The 19,440-nt window shown below is 28.2% G+C and overlaps 2 protein-coding genes across 4 annotated transcripts; both read left to right on the forward strand.

Annotated features, from left to right (window-relative positions):
• Nucleotides 1–711: 711 nt before the first annotated feature.
• On the forward strand, nucleotides 712–9,121 carry LOC112789463 (beta-fructofuranosidase, soluble isoenzyme I). 3 transcript variants are annotated; one of them, XM_072232364.1, is made up of 7 exons: nucleotides 958–1,483; nucleotides 1,605–1,699; nucleotides 6,323–7,179; nucleotides 7,626–7,787; nucleotides 7,898–8,145; nucleotides 8,246–8,333; nucleotides 8,749–9,121. In XM_072232364.1, the coding sequence occupies exons 2-7, from the start codon at nucleotides 1,663–1,665 to the stop codon at nucleotides 8,950–8,952; spliced, it is 1,596 nt and encodes a 531-aa protein (XP_072088465.1). In that variant the 5' UTR covers nucleotides 958–1,483; nucleotides 1,605–1,662; the 3' UTR covers nucleotides 8,953–9,121. The 3 variants fall into 3 exon arrangements, with proteins under 3 accessions (XP_072088464.1, XP_072088465.1, XP_025687157.1); XM_025831372.3 differs by having other exon boundaries at nucleotides 1,012–1,483; nucleotides 1,691–1,699; XM_072232363.1 differs by lacking the exon at nucleotides 1,605–1,699 and having other exon boundaries at nucleotides 712–1,483.
• Nucleotides 9,122–9,451: 330 nt separating this feature from the next.
• Nucleotides 9,452–14,500, forward strand: LOC112789464 (agamous-like MADS-box protein AGL12). The gene is made up of 6 exons (XM_025831373.3): nucleotides 9,452–10,592; nucleotides 11,012–11,102; nucleotides 13,346–13,407; nucleotides 13,520–13,683; nucleotides 13,863–13,904; nucleotides 14,174–14,500. Exons 1-5 carry the CDS (start codon nucleotides 10,411–10,413, stop codon nucleotides 13,898–13,900), a joined length of 537 nt encoding a protein of 178 aa, XP_025687158.1. The 5' UTR covers nucleotides 9,452–10,410; the 3' UTR covers nucleotides 13,901–13,904; nucleotides 14,174–14,500.
• The last annotated feature ends 4,940 nt before the right edge of the window (nucleotides 14,501–19,440 follow it).

Genomic DNA, 19,440 nt, shown 5'->3' on the forward strand with positions numbered 1-19,440 from the left:
TGATTAATTAACAATGAAGAAATCAATGCAAGCATAGGCTTGTTCCCAGATTGCGTGCAGCCCCTGTTTGATTGACGGTCAACATGATGAATTCCGATTGTGTGCAACCCATGCTTACACGTCCAATATTGTAATTATTATACAAATTAAAAGCATTCTGTGTTAATACAAAATTAAAAATATGATCACCAAGATTCGAACTCGTAAATTCTTAAATGAATATGAAAAAATTATGTCATTTAAACTATAATTTATTGATTTAATTTAATACTTATATAAATGATTGACTTCACAACTTCTTAAATTCTTAGACTTTAAAATGATATAATTTAAACCCCCTTCAATAATTATTAATGAAGTTTAATTAGAAAATTAATTTATTTTAAGTCAACTATTTTTTATTTTAAATTTTAAATCCTAAATTTAAATTTTGAATTTTGAATCATAAATTTTAAATTTAAAAAAAAAGCATAAAATAAAAAATATCATAAAAAATAACTAATTAAAAATTATTTCTCTATAATTATTAACATATATATTCACACACCATGAGAACCATAAATATATAATATTAAGGTACTTAGTCATATAAATAGTGAGAGTGTACAGAGAAAAAAGCAATGATATATATATATATATATATATATATATATATATATATATATATATATATATATATATATATATATATATTTTTATTGAAAACAAAACATGTCTCTGGATACTATGTAAAATTGTAATATGTATGTGAGTGTAAACCTAATATTAATTTTTTATATTATATATATGTTTGAATTTTCAAATTTGGATCCCAATTAAAATCCTATCTGTCCTTCCATATTAGCCACAAATATATCCATAGATTTCCATGTTCTTTTGTGTGGCCTCCAATTATGTTGGATCCAATCATCCAACTACCAATCCAACAAAATTCAACATGTGCTATTTTATATTATTATTTTATTATTCATTATTTTGTTACCTACATTTCAATACTTCCCTTTCTTATATAATATCTTCTTCTTCTACTTCTCTCTATTCATCACTACTAGTCATTTTACTTTACATATACATGATCATTTGCACTAGCTAGCAAGCTAAAAGAGTCGATCATAAATGGAGGGTATCGAAGATGATGTAGGACATGTTCCTTTGCTAGAAGCTGAAGAAGAAGAAGAAGAAGGAAGGAGACCCTTAAGGTTAAGGGGTAGTTACCTTGGCATATTTGGCTCTACCGTTTTCCTAGTTTCAATGGCTGCACTCATCATATACCAAGGCCATGATTATTATGATGAAGCCAAAATAGAAAACAAGGGTAACAACAACAATAATTACAACAAAGTCCCTAGAGGAGTAGCTGAGGGCGTTTCAGCAAAGTCAAACTCTTTTCTTTCGGAGACTACTCCTTATAATTGGACCAATGCTATGTTATCTTGGCAAAGAACAGCTTTTCATTTTCAACCTGAAAGGAATTGGATGAACGGTAATAATATTTTATACATATTAATATATGCTTGTTGCCATGCACAAAATTATTATCATATATATTCTACGTGTGAACTATGCTTTTTAAACTTTATTTTATTTAATTACCTTATGGAAAGGCCGGGTGATTAATTAAAAATTTCTCTCCTTCTTGGTGTACTGGGGTTGCTGTTGTTGATGTTCAAATTGGTTGAGTCTTCTTCAGATCCAAACGGTACGTTATTTCTATCCCTTTTACATATGAAGTAGCTAAGAAAATAAAAAATAGAAAGAGAATGGATTAATGAGGATGACATGTTGAGAAGTTGAATACTACTACTTATCCAGATACAGCTGGTATTGAGTATTGACCTCACGATGCTGTTAATGTGAATAATTAAATATTGAATACTAATAATGCTAACCGAGTGAAGCTAATGAAAACAAAGACAAAGAATGGCAATAATGTAAAGGTGATGGTACTTCTAAAGATGTGGACCAACCATAGATGTTAGTTGAACAAAAGGGATCATTTAATTGTCTCAATGACTAGACCCTTCCTAACTTTTGATTTTGGGTCCCCAGAAGCCCTCTTGTGTTTTGGATGTGGCACATACAATACTCACTTCAAAATATTGCGGAAAAGTATAGGTAACTAATTAGGATGCCAACTGCAAGCAATTAATAGTAAATTTAATTTTAAATTAAAAAATATATATTTTTACGCTCACGAAAACACACACTTTATTACTCAAATCCATAGCATTTCGAAATTGCGATCTTTTTCTCTTCTGCTGCTGTGACGTCGCCGTCCCCTCTCTCCATGCCATCGGTCTCTCCTGGTCCTCCGCCGATCGTCACGGCGCCACACACTCCTGCCTCCTTTTCGAAACGCTTCTCACCTCGATACCCCTCTCCTGACGTCGCCTCCCCCTCATTCTTCGCGCCTCCGTACACCCACACCACCTTCCAAACGCTTCTCATCGCGGCGTCCATTACCTCGCGCAAGAACAGCGCGGCCAACCACTCAATTCCTCGCGCAAGATCTTCTTAGTTTTAAATGATTTATTTTACTAGTTTTAGAGGTTTCTTTCCATTAAGGTTAAATTTTTTTTTATATTTTGTATATTTTTTTTTAGATTTTGCCTAATATTTTTAATAATTTTAAATATATATTTTTTTAATCTTAGAATATTTTTTATTTAATAATTTTGAATGTCTCGTTTTATTAAGTTTTAAATTTTTTAAAATAATTTTAACTACCTCATATTTTTTAGGTTTTGAATGTTTTTGTTACGTTTGGAATGTTTTTTTATTAGGTTTTGAATATTCTTTTTATTATGGTATTTTTTTTGTATTTGTAAGTTTTGAATAATTCTTTTTATTTGTTTTGGATATTTTTTTTCTAGGTTTTGAATGTGTCTTTTTTGTATGTTTTGGATGTTTTTATATGTGTCTTTTTTTAATTTTGAATTTTTTTAATAATTTTAGATAATTTTTTCTTAGTTTTCGAATTTTTTTCTAATATTTTTAGATGTTTTTATTTGTCAAGTTTTAAATTTTTTAAAATAATTTTGGATATATCTTTTTTGTTAGATGTTGAATGTTCCTTTTTGTTATGTTTCAAATGTTTCTTTTTAGGGTTTTGTCAGTAAACAATGATTTTTGTGAACAATGAGTTTTAGAATTGGCCCAATAAAGTAAAAAATACTTCACTTTCAAATTATCCCTTAAAATACATTTAGTGAATTGAACATCCACCTATTATTAACTGTGCATGAGTAACCCGAATCAAAATGAATAACCATCCAATTAAAAATAATGAACATAATCATCCACCTATTATCTGTATACCTATTAAATTAAACATCCGACATATCTATTATTCACATTGTTTAGTATTCTTATTATCTACCTATACTTTTTTTTTTTATTAGGTTTTGGATATTCTTGTTTTAATGATTTTGAATGTTTATTTTTATTTGGTTTTTAATGTTTCTTATGATAATTTAAATTAATGTACTTTTCAAAGAGAAAATTCAAAAAGAAAAAGTTGCTAATTGGCCAAAGTTGAAATTTTATTATTGGATAAATAAGGACAAAAAATACACTTGAAATATCTTGGCACTCACAAAAATTATCTCAAATTTTTTTAGAGACAAAAATATTCTCAAATAATTTATAAATGTGTCAAAAAAATATTAACCAAAAAACGTGACACAATTCACTTACTAATTTCAGACTCTTATTTTTTATATAAAAAATTAGGTTTGTCACATTATTCTTTTTCATTAGAACAATTTTGTTCATAAATATGTATTTTTATCATATTTTAAACTAATTTGAAAATATTTTTTTTAGTAATAAAATTTAAAAATATTTTTATCAGCCACAAAATAATTTAGATATATTTTTAAGGGTTTACCCGGAAAATAATAATGGCCATATTATTCATCAATAATTATATTAACTTAAATCTTATCAACAAACTATATTAATAATTACAAAATAATATGGAATATATAAATACACGCTTATTCTATTATAATTATACCTACATATCTAAATATTTTAATTATATCAATTATACATAAATAACAAAAATCAAGCAATAACTTTTTCAACAATAGATGCTATATATTTTCAATTTTTTTTTCTATATCTACACTCATTATTATGTCCACATATAATGGCGAAATATCTCTCAGTCACATTTTTTATTGTTCAACTAACATTCTATTTCATGCAATATAACTAATTTAATGACAGTGTGATAAATTTATCCTTAAATTTTAAAGATATTTTTTTTGGTCGGGTATAAATTCTCTCGGCCATTTTAACCAACATATTTCAATAATATTATGGTTTGCCTTATCTTCTATTTTCTTATTTTTCTAAATAATGCAACTAAGATAATTAATATTTTTTATTATTAGAATAACATTTACTCCAATTTTATTATTAGAATAAGCTAATTAAAAAATTTAATTAACCAATACAATTCCCTTTTTCCCTAAACTTTTTTCAAACTTCAATAAAGATATTATTATCTAATAATTAAATCCATTGATCTACTGTTTTTTATTTTGAGCAATGCTAGGGGATCAGCAATTTTTGTGATTGTTAGCCATCAATTAGTCATCAATGATGATTTGATGGTATGAGATTGGTGTGAGATTTCATCCAATGGCTCACCTTCCTCTGCTGGTTACATGCTGGCCAAAATTCAACAAAACTGCTGGTGCCCTAGATTTTTCCTTTTATTTTTGGTTTAATTTCATTAACTAGCTACTTCCAAGTCTCGAATCTTTTTGGCCTTCTTATTATAGAATGTTAAAACTTATAGCTGGATCACGTTTAGAAATTATGTAGAGCAATGGATATGCATACATAGATCTCGAAATAATATAATAAAAAACAACGAAATTTTGTCAAACTCTCTAATTTAAATATATACGACTTCCTAATTCTTATAATGCAATGGTCGTATAGTAGGGTACTTCTTGTACCATACGAATCCATGCATGTTTCTTGTCGTATTGTTCACTTGTGTACACGTGAAAATTTTGTAAGATTTTAATAGATTATTATATCATATTAAATAACGCAACTTAATTAGCCGTGGTCATTTCATTAACTACTTGTTTCCCGTATTTATCATTATTGTACCTATCTTGATTAATAATTGGTCAAATTATTATGCTTGTACTTTTAAGATTAAAAACAGGAGATGGAATTTGAATTTGTATTTGATAACTCTTGAATTTGGCAAAGGCTTTCAAATCATAGCGAAACTTCTTAACGTTGAAGATTTGTTTAGCTTAGGTGATCAGATAACAAATGAAACAAATTCTATTTAGACCATAAAATATATGTTTGGCATTTAGTTACCACTTATGCTGTATGGTATATATGCCCAACACTTCATGTTTGCGTACCGAAGCTATGTTCAGTGAATTGCGTTCCATATTTCATACGCGCACGGACATTAATTTTTAATTATAATTTAGAAGAGTTTAGTTTTGATATATTTAATAGGGTAAAATTTATTCAATTATATTTATTTTTTTAGATAATTAATTATATAATTAATATAAAAATTAATTATTTTTGTTTATGTAATTTAACATTACGTGATTAAATGTAAGTGTATAATTGTTTTACTCTGAAAATATATTAAAATTAAATTCTAATTTAAAAAATTTAATTTAGTTCGTTTTATCTTTATAGTCATATATAAAATATAGCCAAAATAAACAAACACCAAGGTCAAGTCTAGTATTGGATTATCAATTCACCACATGAAATGTTTTGTTTTGGGTATAAATGTATAATAAAATCTTTAAAAAATCACCCATAAGAATTGACTTTTTTGTTGAGAAAATTCAGGACCCTATAAGAGTTTTACTTTGAAAAACATTCTCCATGTGAATTTCCTTACATTTTTTTTACTCATTTTTCCTTAGAATTCAACTAAGAAATCTTTTTTTGGGTTAATATTAATCAATATTTTGAAATTATTTTTTATCTTGAATCATAATTCCAAACTTAAATTATTCAAAAAAATAAAGGTTAAAAATCAATTTTATAATAAAAAATTATTAAAGATTTACGTCCAATTATTTTTTATTTTTATATAAAATTAATATCTAAAAATATATAATTGGATATATTTAACTAAACAACAAACTAAATATAAACCAAATTAATTACTAATATAAAATATATATTAAAAATTAATAAAATCACACATATATTTATATAATAATTAATTTTTAATATACTCATAATATTTTTTTAACTAAATTGTTATATAATTATTTTTAACTATTAATTTTATATAAAAATAACTATGTAGGTCCATTGTTTCACAAGGGTTGGTACCATCTATTCTACCAATACAATCCCTTTTCAGCGGTGTGGGGTAACATCACATGGGGCCACGCAGTATCAAGGGACCTCATTCACTGGCTCTACCTTCCAGAAGCCATTGTCAGAGACATGTGGTTCGACATCAACGGTGCATGGTCAGGCTCAGCAACGCTCTTGCCAGGTGGCGAAATCGTGATGCTCTACACCGGCTACACCCACCAACAAGTGCAGGTTCAAAATCTCGCATACCCCGCCGACGCATCTGATCCGCTCCTCCTCAATTGGGTCAAATACGCCAAAAACCCCGTCATGGTTCCCCCACCCGGCATCGGCCCAAACGATTTTCGTGACCCAACAACGGCCTGGTTCGGCCCAGATAACAAGTGGACGCTCACGCTTGGCTCAATGCTCAATGATTCTGGCCTTTCCTTGGTTTATAAGACAACTGATTTTATTAACTATGAGCTTAATGACCACTTCCTGCATGTCGTTCCGGGTACGGGAATGTGGGAGTGTGTTGACTTTTACCCGGTTTCAATAAACGGGTCGGTTGGGTTGGACACGTCAGCAAATGGTCCAGGTGTCAAGCACGTGTTAAAGGCGAGTTTGGATGATACAAAGCTGGACTATTATGCAATTGGGACATATTTTATTGAGAATGACACGTGGATACCCGATGACCCGGATTTGGATGTGGGTATCGGGTTGAGATTGGATTATGGAAAATACTATGCTTCAAAGTCATTTTATGACCAAAATAAACAAAGAAGGGTCCTTTGGGGTTGGATTAATGAATCGGATAGTGAGGTTGCTGATATCACAAAGGGTTGGGCATCTCTTCAGGTAAATTAATCACTTTTTTCTTTTAAAAAAATTAGCTTTTTTCTTTTAATGATCAATTTAGACCCCACTATTTTACTCTAGATAGTGGATACTCTTTACTTTTAAGGTCATATGAAAGCACTTAATTTTAAGTATAAAATATTATATTTGTGTCTATACAAAAATATTTGGTCCAAACTTTAAACACTAATATTTGATGCGTAGATCTTCGATTGGAACATGTGGCACTTTTAAACATGTGCTACTGACCTACTGTACCAATTTCAATATGATAAATTCAAAAAAAAAAAGAAAAAAAAATAAAAACAAAGAACTTTAGTAGCACAAAGAGTCAACTTTAAAAATTTGACACATTGTAACTTAATCTTATAGATTGATGGGTAAATTAATTTAATTAGTAAAGATTTCTGATCCACAAATGTTTGTGTTTTGGGTGCCGGAATCAGACTATTCCGAGAACAGTATTGTATGACAAGAAGACTGGAACTAATTTGCTTCAATGGCCAGTGGAAGAAATAGAGAGCTTGAGACTTAGCAGTCATGAATTTAAGGAATTATTGGTTAAACCTGGCACAGTAGTGCCATTACACATTGGTCCTGCAACACAGGTTTGTCCATAGTTATTGGTTGCATTGTTACAACTTGTATCTCACATTAATCATGGTTTTACTTTACATTTTCCTGATTTTTATTTATTTATTTATTTTTTGTTGTTCAGTTGGACATAATTGCTGAATTTGAAATAGAATTGTTGGGATCAGAAGGGATTGTGAATAATGTTGAAGGGTGTGGAGTTGGTGCTGTTGAGAGAAGTGCTTTTGGACCATTTGGCATTTTGGCTATTGCAAATGATCAACTTTCTGAACTAACACCAATTTATTTCCGTCTTTCAAATTATGGAAATGGAACCTCAACTACTACAACAACTACTACTACTTCTACTTCCTTCTGTGTTGATGAAACTAGGTACTATTAACTAATGAATCATCATCATTCATATTTGCCTCTTCCTTTATTAGGAGAAAGTGACAAAATATATATGAGTTGTTGTTGGATAATAATGCAGGTCATCAAAGGCACCTGATGTATCAAAGCAAGTTTTTGGAAGCAAAGTGCCTGTTCTAAATGATGAAAAACTATCACTGAGGGTATTGGTAAGTAGTGTCAATTAATCTATTTGGTCTTGTGTGGTTTAATTTACAAGATAATATTTAAATTGGATTCTCAAAAATCACACATAAATCAATATGGTTTAAACTGATAAAAGATTCAATATTTTCAATTTAGTTCTTGAAAGATATTACTGTGAGTTGGTATGTTAACTTTTACTAATGTGTCACTAATGATCACTGACATATGAGGCTGTCACATGACATGTTAATGAAGGTGCCACATAGTACTTAATGGAGACATATCAGTAATAAAAAATTAATAGAAGAATTAACTTTATGCACATTAATATTTTTAGAAACTAAATTATATTAATTTTTTCAAAGACCAAATTAACAAGTGTGTGGTGGAATATTAACCTAATTTTCATGACAATTGAATGTCTATTTATATGATTAGGTTGATCATTCAATCATCGAGAGTTTTGCACAAGGAGGGAGAACTGTGATCAGTTCTAGAGTTTATCCAACAGAAGCAATCTATGGAGCTGCAAGATTGTTCCTGTTCAACAATGCAACAGACATTAACATCAAGGCCTCCCTTAAGATTTGGCAATTGAACTCTGCTTTTATACGCCCATTTCCCTTTCACGACACTCAATGAAATTAAATGCCAAAACTATATATATACATAATTGCATCCCATAAAATAACCACTGAAAAAATCATGTGGTAAAAAGTTTAAAAACCATGTATCAAATTCAGTTCCATGCTATTATTGTTTCACTGTTTCTTAGTTATCAGTTAATTAATCAGTATCCTATTAATTTTTATATTCCTTGATCCTCATAAGTCATAATAGTTTCTTTAGGGGTAAGTTATATATCCTAAACAGTAGTGAAATATATGTAACTCAACAAGAACCAATAAGTGAGAAAAAGATCGACAATGCTGCGTGTATATCAAAATCAGCTATCAAAGTCAGTCATTAGTATAAAATACATGTTAAAATATAAATATACATCAAAAATAAATTAAACTACATCTGTATTTATATATAAATACAATAGTTGCTGATTGTGATTTGCGAATAACATTTTTGGAAAAAGATTTTTGTCAAATACTTTATTATATATACACTTGGTGGCACTCAGCTTTCTTCAGAAGCAATAAAAGCTACTTTTTTTTTTCCTTTTCTTTTTTGTGACTAATATAATTCTAATATTCAGTTGGAATGAATGACAGGACCGAATTCCAATGGCAAGAAAGAAAATTAAAAATTCGGATTTTGACTATATGCAACAATGATATTAATACTATATAATATGATTTGATTCCTCGTCCTGTAGTTCAGCTTAGAGTGCGCCAGAACTAATCTCATCAAAGTAAAAAATAAAAAATAAAAAGATGTATCAGGTTAAGATATTACAACAATTGAGCTTAAATTAAACCCGTTTCACGCTTTACAAGGTTCTACTTTACTAGATTCTTGATTATATTCCACCACGGTTTGGCAATTTATAATTTTTAATCTAATGTTAGTAACATGGAAAAAGCAGTTTCTAATAATAATAGGGTTCTAAGTGCAAAACAGAACAGAACAAAAACAGAACAGAGTGTAGTATTATGATTATGATTATTATAATTATGGAAGAGCATATATACTATGAAAAATTGAAATTGTGGGCTTGGTAGTTGGTATGCAGAGGGAGATTTTTATTTTGTTGGCAATATAATACAGGAATAAAGGCTGCACATAAATTATTTAAGTTGAAAAATGAAATGAACCATATTCTATGGTTGAAATGACCAGATCAACTTTGGTATCACATGCTTTGAGTGATGTGATCCATTATGAAATAAAATTGGAACCAATTGATGACTAAACATTAAAGAAAGGTTAGTGAGGTGTAAAGTAATAATATTAGCAATATAATGTAAGTGATGATTCCCTTGTTGATCATAAGGTGTGGTTATATATAAGGGGTTGGAAGAAAGCAAGATTGAAGCAATTTCGTTAGAAAAAGTTTGAATAGATAAAGAGGTACTACGTACCTGGTTGCAGCAACCTCGAAGCTAGTTCAAACTAGTGGGAGGTTGTGTGCAGAAAAAGCGCACATCAATGGCTCGTGGAAGAATTCAGTTGAAGAGAATAGAGAACCCGGTTCACAGGCAAGTCACCTTCTGCAAGCGCCGAGCTGGGCTTCTCAAGAAGGCTAAGGAGCTCTCTGTCCTTTGCGACGCTGAAATTGGCCTTGTCATTTTCTCCGCACATGGCAAGCTCTATGAACTCGCCACTAAAGGGTATTACTATTACTGCTTTGAAGACTCACGTGCAGTTGTCTGTTAATAGTTGAGATTTGTTAAACGATTTGATAGATTTAATTAAATTATTATTTAACAATTCTCAACTATCAACTTTATATGAAAATAATTGCACTGTGAGTTTTTATTATGTATTATTGTCTATTTAGAAGTATGTGTGTACATCCATAAGATTCTTGCATGCATGTATTAATAAGTGGAAATTCAAGTGTAGTCGACTTCACGTGAAATTGATAGTTGAAGTCGTTAGATGGTTTAAAGTCGACTTCACGTAAAATCGACTGCACCTGAGTTTCCACTGTATTAATATTATGGTTTGTACATTTAACTTGTGTGATAAGAATAACAACAATAATGATAATAATGTGTACGTACATGTTTATATGTGGAAAAATAAGAACCATGCAAGGAGTGATAGAGAGGTACATGAAGTTTACTGGGGCGGCTCAGCCTGAAGAACCACCAACTGAACCGCATCATCATCCTCTTGTATGTCTCATCTCTCTCTCTCTCTCTCTTTCTCTTTTATGTTAATTAAGTAGTTACTAAGTGTCATGTTATTATTGCTAGCTGCATAGACCAAAGGAGAATTAAGGAAATTAATTAAAGGCAATAAAGCAAATATGCTGTTAATTAAAGAGGGAAAAGAATATGGGAATATAGCAATTTATTGATGTTGTCCTTTAATTTTGTTTAGTATTATGAGGAGTGGTGTGGTATTAGATGCGGCTTGGTGCATTAAGTCACGGAATAAAAATAAAAATATATAATAATGAGTATAGTGATATGTGATTGCACTAAAATAATAATAAATACATATGTAGTAAAAGTTGTGATCATGGAATGTTTTCTTGTCTGCACTCTCCATTACCCTTTTGACACATAGGGCCTAATTATATATTATTCTATAATAACCATACAACCTTGTAATTCTATGAGACCTGCCATATATAAGGACTTCTCTTGCTTACCAATTAAGTTAAGGTGGTTTCTAATTATGTTGTAACGAATTCATGATATAAAAAGATATTAACAAATAACAATATAATGGGAAATAAAGAAGAGATCATGTTTATGATATGTCATTTTCTCATGCATCCACTATATAATGTGATCTTTAGTGCTATACACACACATTTTATTTGTCACTCATTTTTTGAGTATATATATTACTGCTAAATTAACAGCTTCCATGAATCATAATCAACAACAAAAACCAATAATTACAGCTAAAATCAATAACAGAAGTATTTATGTTAGGGTCTCAAACCAGTTCTTACAGTTTATTAATTAATTTATTTGAGTCTACCAATCTAGTTTGCAAACCTAGAGTTAATACAACCAAGGAAAATATGCATGATTTGATGATATACTATGTCATTGAATATTATTTTATTTTTTTAATGCCTAGAATAATAGTTCCTAATTCAACTTTAAAACAATCTTTAGTTTCAATTTATTATTGCAAGTAGTGCACTTTTATACATTATGAAGAGAGTTGCACGTAGTACTAAAAAGGAAGAAAAGTTTCATATTCATTATTATATATTAAATTAGACTGTTGCTTGTGTATATGTAGCTGGATCTTTTAAATAATATTGAGATTAACTAAACTACTAAAAATATCCCAGCAAAGATTTAGATGTTTATAAAATTATTTTTAAAAGATTAAAATAACAAAAATATTCACAAAAGATATGAAAATGTATGTGATCAAAATAATCAAATACTTGATATATATTTTAAAAAGGAATTTTAAAGATCGAATTTCGATATAAGCATAACCAAACCAATAAAATGTTTTCATCTTTAAATTTTATAGTTTTGAGCCAAGTGAATTTTTTTTGCTTTATTTTAATAGCCAATTTTTTTTAAAACAATAAAAAAAGATGTTTAGAAATGAGTTTCGTTTATATGCATCTTCTAAATCATTGTCCGTATATTTTCAAAAAATAAAACAAGTTATTTATTAAATATAAAATTTATTTATCGCTTATAAAAAAAAAATAATTTTATCATGTTTTCTAAATTTTATAGAATGTTTTTATATTTTAATCATGTCTCATCGAGTAAGAGTTTTTTTGAATTTATATGTATTTAATATAGGTATTTTTTTTTTGTCTTAGCATAGATAAAAAAAATGTGAAGATTCACATACAATATATTTGACTAAATTATAATATAACAAATTTTAATTATTAATTATACATAAAATTAATTACAAGTAAGTTTGCACTTATAAAAAAAAACTATCCATACCAAATATATATCTTTCATCCTTCATCGCCAGTATCATTTATACAAGTAATCTCATATTTTTCCAATATAATAGGTGGATATACTATTCACTATATAAAGAAACGAGAGCCTTTTCTCTATTTAGATGGTATGTACTACTTATCATTTTCATTTGGCATTGATAGATGAATATAATTAGTTAGAACTTAGAATGAACTAGGCTCCATATATTGAAAGGATTGTAATTGAAAGAGAAAAGTTTGAAAAAGAAGAACAATGAAAGAAAACTTGTAATTCAAGAATGAATGAAAAGTATTGATACTAATCTCAATTACATTACCAATGAGTTTCTACCTCTATATGATGACCTATTCTCACACTGCACTGGCTAGTGTAACAGATTCATAACACTAATGTTAATTATTTGAGCTCAGAATTAATGTGTTCGCTAATTAATTAACATGGTTCCCGTAATTAATGATTTAATTGTGTAGGATGCTAAAGAGGAAGCGGATGTTCTAAAACAGGAAATTGACACATTGCAAAAGGGAATCAGGTACCAAAGAATACCAAGTTAATAATATTATTTATCCTTCATGATATTTATATGTGCATGTAAATTTCATTAGATAAAAAAATGAACGATATTTTCATGTCTGTTGTCGTAGTTATTTGTTTGGAGGAGGAACTGGGACAATGACAATCGATGATTTACAAATCTTAGAGAAGAATCTCGAGACTTGGTATGAAATGAGTAGTAATCCCCAGTTTGCATATATATTCACTTCAGATGAACCTCATGTTACAAGAAATTCAAGATTTGAGAGACAAGGTTAGTGTAAAATCATTCAATTTCAACATTTCTTCCTTTTTATATTATTTTGAAAATAAAAATTTAAACAAAAGAGAAAAATTAAAGAAACGTGAATGTATGTGTATTATTAATAGTATATGTATTTTGTTAACTTGATTTGCTGAATCAATTTTTTTTTCTCTCTTTTGCATTTGAAGGAGGGTACACTCAAAGCAGCAAACAAGTTTCTCCATGATAAGGTAATTAATTAATAACGCGTTTTTCTATTCATTAAGCACAACTTTTCTTTAAATTGAAAAGCATGTGATGAATAATTAATTAAAGTGAAGACTCATATGCAACTGTCTTAATATAAATTTGATAGTTGAAAATTGTTAAATAATAATTTAATTAAACATATTAAATTATTTAAGATCCATGTATATAAGTTTTCACTGTTAATTATATATATATATGATTTGGTCAGAGAAATCTAATACGCATAATATATTACATTATTATTTTACAGATTTTGGAGAATACAACTGCATTTACTAACTTTGCTCCATTTGCTACTGACTCAACTTACCCACTAACTATACAAGATGGGATTTTTCCAGCTCTAGGAAATGTACTTGGTTAATCAAAATTGTTATGTCATATATGTTTTAGTGACTTATTAAAGAACTAGATGAATATTAATGTGGTGTATAATTACTTAGACATTATTGAATAATGTTGTATGAACAATATATAAGATTTGCCCAGTGGTGTATGTATGTGCAACATTGTGTTGTTGCAATACTATATATCTAGAATAAGATTATCATGTGAAAAATAAGTATGGTTTCTATTATTTTACACCTTGTATAATTTCTTCAATAATGTCCTTGACTGTAGTGTAAAATATTTTGCGTGGTATATGAGAGATCAAAAGAAATAAAAAAATGGGGATATATATATACATGTAGTTTTTTAGCCTTATACACGTACGATGTACTTATTTTATATTTTACAAATTTTTTTATCGTTTAATTTCGCTTTTTTATATATGTATATTTCACATTTGATAGATACCAATAATATTTTCTTATCAGTACCTATTTTTAGATTGACAGGGATCTAACTATTTAATAAGTATTTTTCCCATCAATTTAAATTTTAAAAATAAATCATTTATAATATATATATAGTATTAAAATTTTTATAATTTAAAAATTTGGAATTTAATTTTTTCTATTTTATTCTAAAAAATATTATACAAATTTTATGTAAATTCCAAAATAAAAATTTATATGAAAAAATATATTAAATATATAATAACAAATATTCGTATATTTTTCCCTATCAAATGATAATTTTAGGACAAGTAATTTTATATATTGTTGTCTAGAAAGTAGAAATACAGTGCTTGATGGTCAACAATCTTCAGCCGATAACTTTACTGTATAGTCTATATCCTAGAATTCCCTTAGGCTTTAGGCTGTGTTTGGAAGTTTTAATAAGGTGATTACTTGCATAAATATTGTAAGCATACATAAAATATAGAGGTGAGAGAAATCCAACATGTAGAAGATTCCTCCCTTTTTTTTCTCCTTTGAAATGAACACACTTTTATATTGAGAAATCCTTGAAAGCAAAAATTTTTCAGTATTATTTTATTATTATTTGATTAATATAAATATCAAATTATTTTTAATAAATAAATTTTATTAATTTATATGTATAAATTTTTTTAAAATATAAATATAAATTATATTGATTCATGTGTATAAAATTTTGATAAATATAAATATAAATTATTACTAATATAATATTAATAAAAAATAATTATATTTATTGGCTACGTAACATTGTTTTTTTATACGGTGTTTGAACATGTATGTGAGTATTTTTCGTTAATAAAAGATGAAAAAAAAAAGGTTAAGAAAAGAAAAGAGAATAACTAAGGGAGTTTGTGTTTGAGGGACATTATATATTATATGGTTATGGTGATAGAGCTTAGTGGAAGGCCATGCAAGTTTTGGTGCATTAGATACCTTGCAGCCCAGCACCATGATTTCTGCATAGCAAGTTTGAGCACAAAATTCTATGAATGTATCATTGCTTATAAAAGTTTCACTTTAGGTCCAAGCTAAGCGACCAAGTCTATCCGTATATGTGAGAGATATATTTATAAGAATGGTGAAAAATCGTGTTCAAGAGTTATACTTTTTAAATTGAGTTTATATATTTTTAAAAGTTGTATTTTATCAGTTTCATCTCATCAAAAGAGTTTTATATTTTCGGGAACCTTATATTTCTATGACGCTCACTTATGTAAGAATTTTTGTTTTTGTTTTCAGGGACTTTTATATAATTTTTTATTTATCTTATGTTAGATTTTTTTGGGCCAACAATAATTAAATTTTATATTTCTAAGTCATTATAGATATTTTGATAATATATTACTAAATTATTTTTTAAAAAAAATTAAATTGACAAGAAAATTACATAAATTGTTATACATTACTAGAAAAATTATTTTTACTAGTTATTTATTTTATTTTTAACGACAATAAAATAATCACTAATATATTTATCGGCTAATGATAAATATATATAATTACCAATAAAAAATTTTTTAATAGCAGCAAAAAATATAGAATTACTATTATAAAATATATATAGTACTAACAAAAAAATATCTTTACTACAAAAATATAAATGAAATAAAACATATAATAGTAATGATGTTATTTTTACTAAAGATTTTTCAACAAAAATAATTTTTGTTGTAGTGATATATATCTCTAACAATTCTCTAAAATAAGAAATTTATACAATTTTGTTTTTTTTTATCTCTACACTTTTTGTAAGAAAAATGAAAGATAGAGAATATTATCTTATAAAATAAAGAATGATTAGTCTATCTGTGTAAGGATTTAATTGTATTTATGATTAAAAAAATAAAATGATTTTCATTGTATTACTAACAAATTTGCCATTAAGCCTTTTGTGCCTATAAATTTGGATGGATAGGGTTAATTAAACTTAGAAAAGTGTGTGTAATATATGCTTTGAAGAATTGCACCAATTTTATATGATCTTTATGAGAAATGTTAAGCTATCAATATTTTTTTTTATATTTATTTTGTATTTGAGTCAATACTAGCCAATTCTATATTTTTCACTAAAAATGTTGATATCCCTTAACAATTAAAAAAAAAGCAAATATTTAAGTTTTAATTTATTTAAATATTATATCTACGTTTTGTTACTAGTTTTTAGTTTCTGTGAGCACTAACAAGTATTTGGGTATTACTTAGTACGATATACATGTTGAGATTAAGAATGATTAATAATTATGATAATTAGAGAATTAGTTTTGATTTGAAGAGGATTATATAAGTAGAGAAAAAAAAATTCTATTGAGATGATAATTCATTTGTTTTACTAAAACTAAATTTAATATTTTCTATGTTTTAGTTTTTCGATTTTTCTTTTTTTTTTTTATTCTTCTGCGATCAAAGCTACTACTGTAAAAATTTTTTTATAATATCAAGGATCACAAGTGTTTGATCCATGAGTTCTCTCAATAAAGATTCTGCTAATTCCAATTTTAATAGCACTCTTTCTTCTTCTTCTGTTATCAACAATTTTCTTCTAAATTTCTTCAATCAGAAATTCTTTCACCTGATTAGTGACAAACTTAGTGAGAATAATTACAAGACTTGGCAACAGCAAGCTCTCTTTGCAATTCGAGGACAAGATCTTGAAGATCATCTCCATCCAACACGAATTCCTCCTCAATTTGATTCCACGAAAAATCAGCAAGTTGGAATTGAATCTCAACAATTCAAACAATGGAAGCAGGACGACTATAATCTTAGCTCAGGGATGCTCGCATCCAGTGACAGACCCAGATAATAGTGTTGATAATAAGAAGTCTAGTCTTTGTGAAAATTGTGTTCAAGCTAAAATGCATTCTATTCCATATAGTGATTCTTTAACTGTTTACACTTCACCATTGCAATTAGTTTATACGGATGTTTGGAACTCTCTCCCATTATTTTTCATCTTGGTTATAAGTATTATGTTACATTTATTGATGCACTATCCAGATATACATGTATTTTTTTACTTTCTCATAAATCTCAAGTTTTTACAGCTTTCATTCAATATAAAAACTTTATAGAAAACCAAACTGATTGCAAATTAAAGGCTTTACAGTCAAATAATGGAGGTGAGTACACTTTCAAAACTTTCTCTACATATCTTACACAAAAAGATATTCAATGTTATTTTTCATGTCCATATATCTCCCAACAAAATAGAAGAGCTGAGAGAAAACATCGGCACTTAATAGAAATGATGAGTTTAGCCATGTTATCCACTGCTCAAATGCTAAAGATTTTTTGGGATGATGCTGTTATTACAGCTACTTATTTGATAAATAGGTTACCCACTCCAATTTTGTCACAAAAATTACCTTTTGAGGTCTTATTTAAATAGAAACCTAGCTGATTATCAATCTCTCAAAATCTTTGGTAGCACACGTTTTTCTCTTCTTACATCTTTTAATCAGAATAAATTAGACTATAGATCACATAAGTGTGTGTTTCTTAGATATGCCCCTAATTACAAAAGCTATAAATTGTCTATCACCCAGTGAACGAACATATATCACTAGGAATGTTAAATTTGATGAATCTCAATTTTTTTTATTCTGACTTATTTCTCTCTAAATCTGTTACTAATAAGCTTGACTTAATTAAGAAGGATGCAGATAGTTCTTTTTATTTTTCAAAGTACCCTATTTCTACTATTGTTTCACATGTCACTTCAACCACTCCTCAAAATTCATACACTTTAAATGAACAAGATACTCTACTTAATTCACATACAATTAAAGGTGTTCCTTCTGTCATAACTAATGACTATCCAAGCCATCAATTAGAGGATACTTTTGGTCCTAGCCACAATCCTACTCCAACACAGCTACAAGGCCCAATACAACCCGGTTCTGGTATAGACATTGCTCTTCCACCTTTAGAATCTTCTAACACTCAACCCTCTACAACATCACACCATTCACAACCAATTACTCCTCACAATATTTATGCTATGATGACAAGATCTAAAATAGATTTGTCTAAACCAAAAGTATTTTTTTCTTTTATTCGGTCCAAAACTAATGATGAACAACCTCCTAAGATAGCTCATGTTGTCCTCAGTATTCCTTGTTGGAAAGAGGCGATGATAGAAGAGTTTCAAGCTCTACAAAAAATCAATACTTGGTCTTTAGTGTATAAGCCAGAAAATACAAAATTATAGGTTGTAAATGAGTTTTTACCATTAAAAGACACCTTAATAGATCCATTCACAAGTATAAAACTAGGTTAGTGGCTCAAGGCTTTCACCAAGAAGAAGGTTTTGGCTTTGAATAAGTTTTTAGTCCGGTAATTAGACCGACAACAATTAGACTGTTCTTAAACTTAACTCTTTCTCGAAATTGGGTGATAAGTAGGCAATTTGATTTCAACAATATAATGCCTTTTTGAATGAAAACTTACATCAAATAATTTACATGTCACATCCGATTGGTTTTGAAGAAAAGTATGACACACATGTTTGTAGGTTGAATAAATCTCTCTACGGCTTGAAATAAGCTCCTAGAGAGTGGTTCATTAAGTTAAGCACCACTTTGCACTCTTTTGGTGTCAATAATGCCAAGTCTGATAATTCTTTATTTATCAAGAAACATACTAATTCAATTATTTATATTCTTTGCTATGTGGATGACATTATAATTAC

The sequence above is a fragment of the Arachis hypogaea genome, chromosome 3, assembly GCF_003086295.3.
Source record: "Arachis hypogaea cultivar Tifrunner chromosome 3, arahy.Tifrunner.gnm2.J5K5, whole genome shotgun sequence".
Lineage (NCBI taxonomy): Eukaryota > Viridiplantae > Streptophyta > Magnoliopsida > Fabales > Fabaceae > Arachis > Arachis hypogaea.

Bases quoted from the DNA above. Each gene is read 5' to 3' on its own strand.
- LOC112789463 (XM_025831372.3), top strand. From the start codon at position 1,117: ATGGAGGGTATCGAAGATGATGTAGGACATGTTCCTTTGCTAGAAGCT. The intron at 7,180-7,625 runs GTAAATTAATCA...TGCCGGAATCAG, and splicing joins AGGGTTGGGCATCTCTTCAG to ACTATTCCGAGAACAGTATT. The intron at 7,788-7,897 runs GTTTGTCCATAG...TTTGTTGTTCAG, and splicing joins ACATTGGTCCTGCAACACAG to TTGGACATAATTGCTGAATT.
- LOC112789464 (XM_025831373.3), top strand. From the start codon at position 10,411: ATGGCTCGTGGAAGAATTCAGTTGAAGAGAATAGAGAACCCGGTTCAC. The intron at 10,593-11,011 runs GTATTACTATTA...TGGAAAAATAAG, and splicing joins TATGAACTCGCCACTAAAGG to AACCATGCAAGGAGTGATAG. The intron at 13,408-13,519 runs GTACCAAAGAAT...CTGTTGTCGTAG, and splicing joins ACATTGCAAAAGGGAATCAG to TTATTTGTTTGGAGGAGGAA.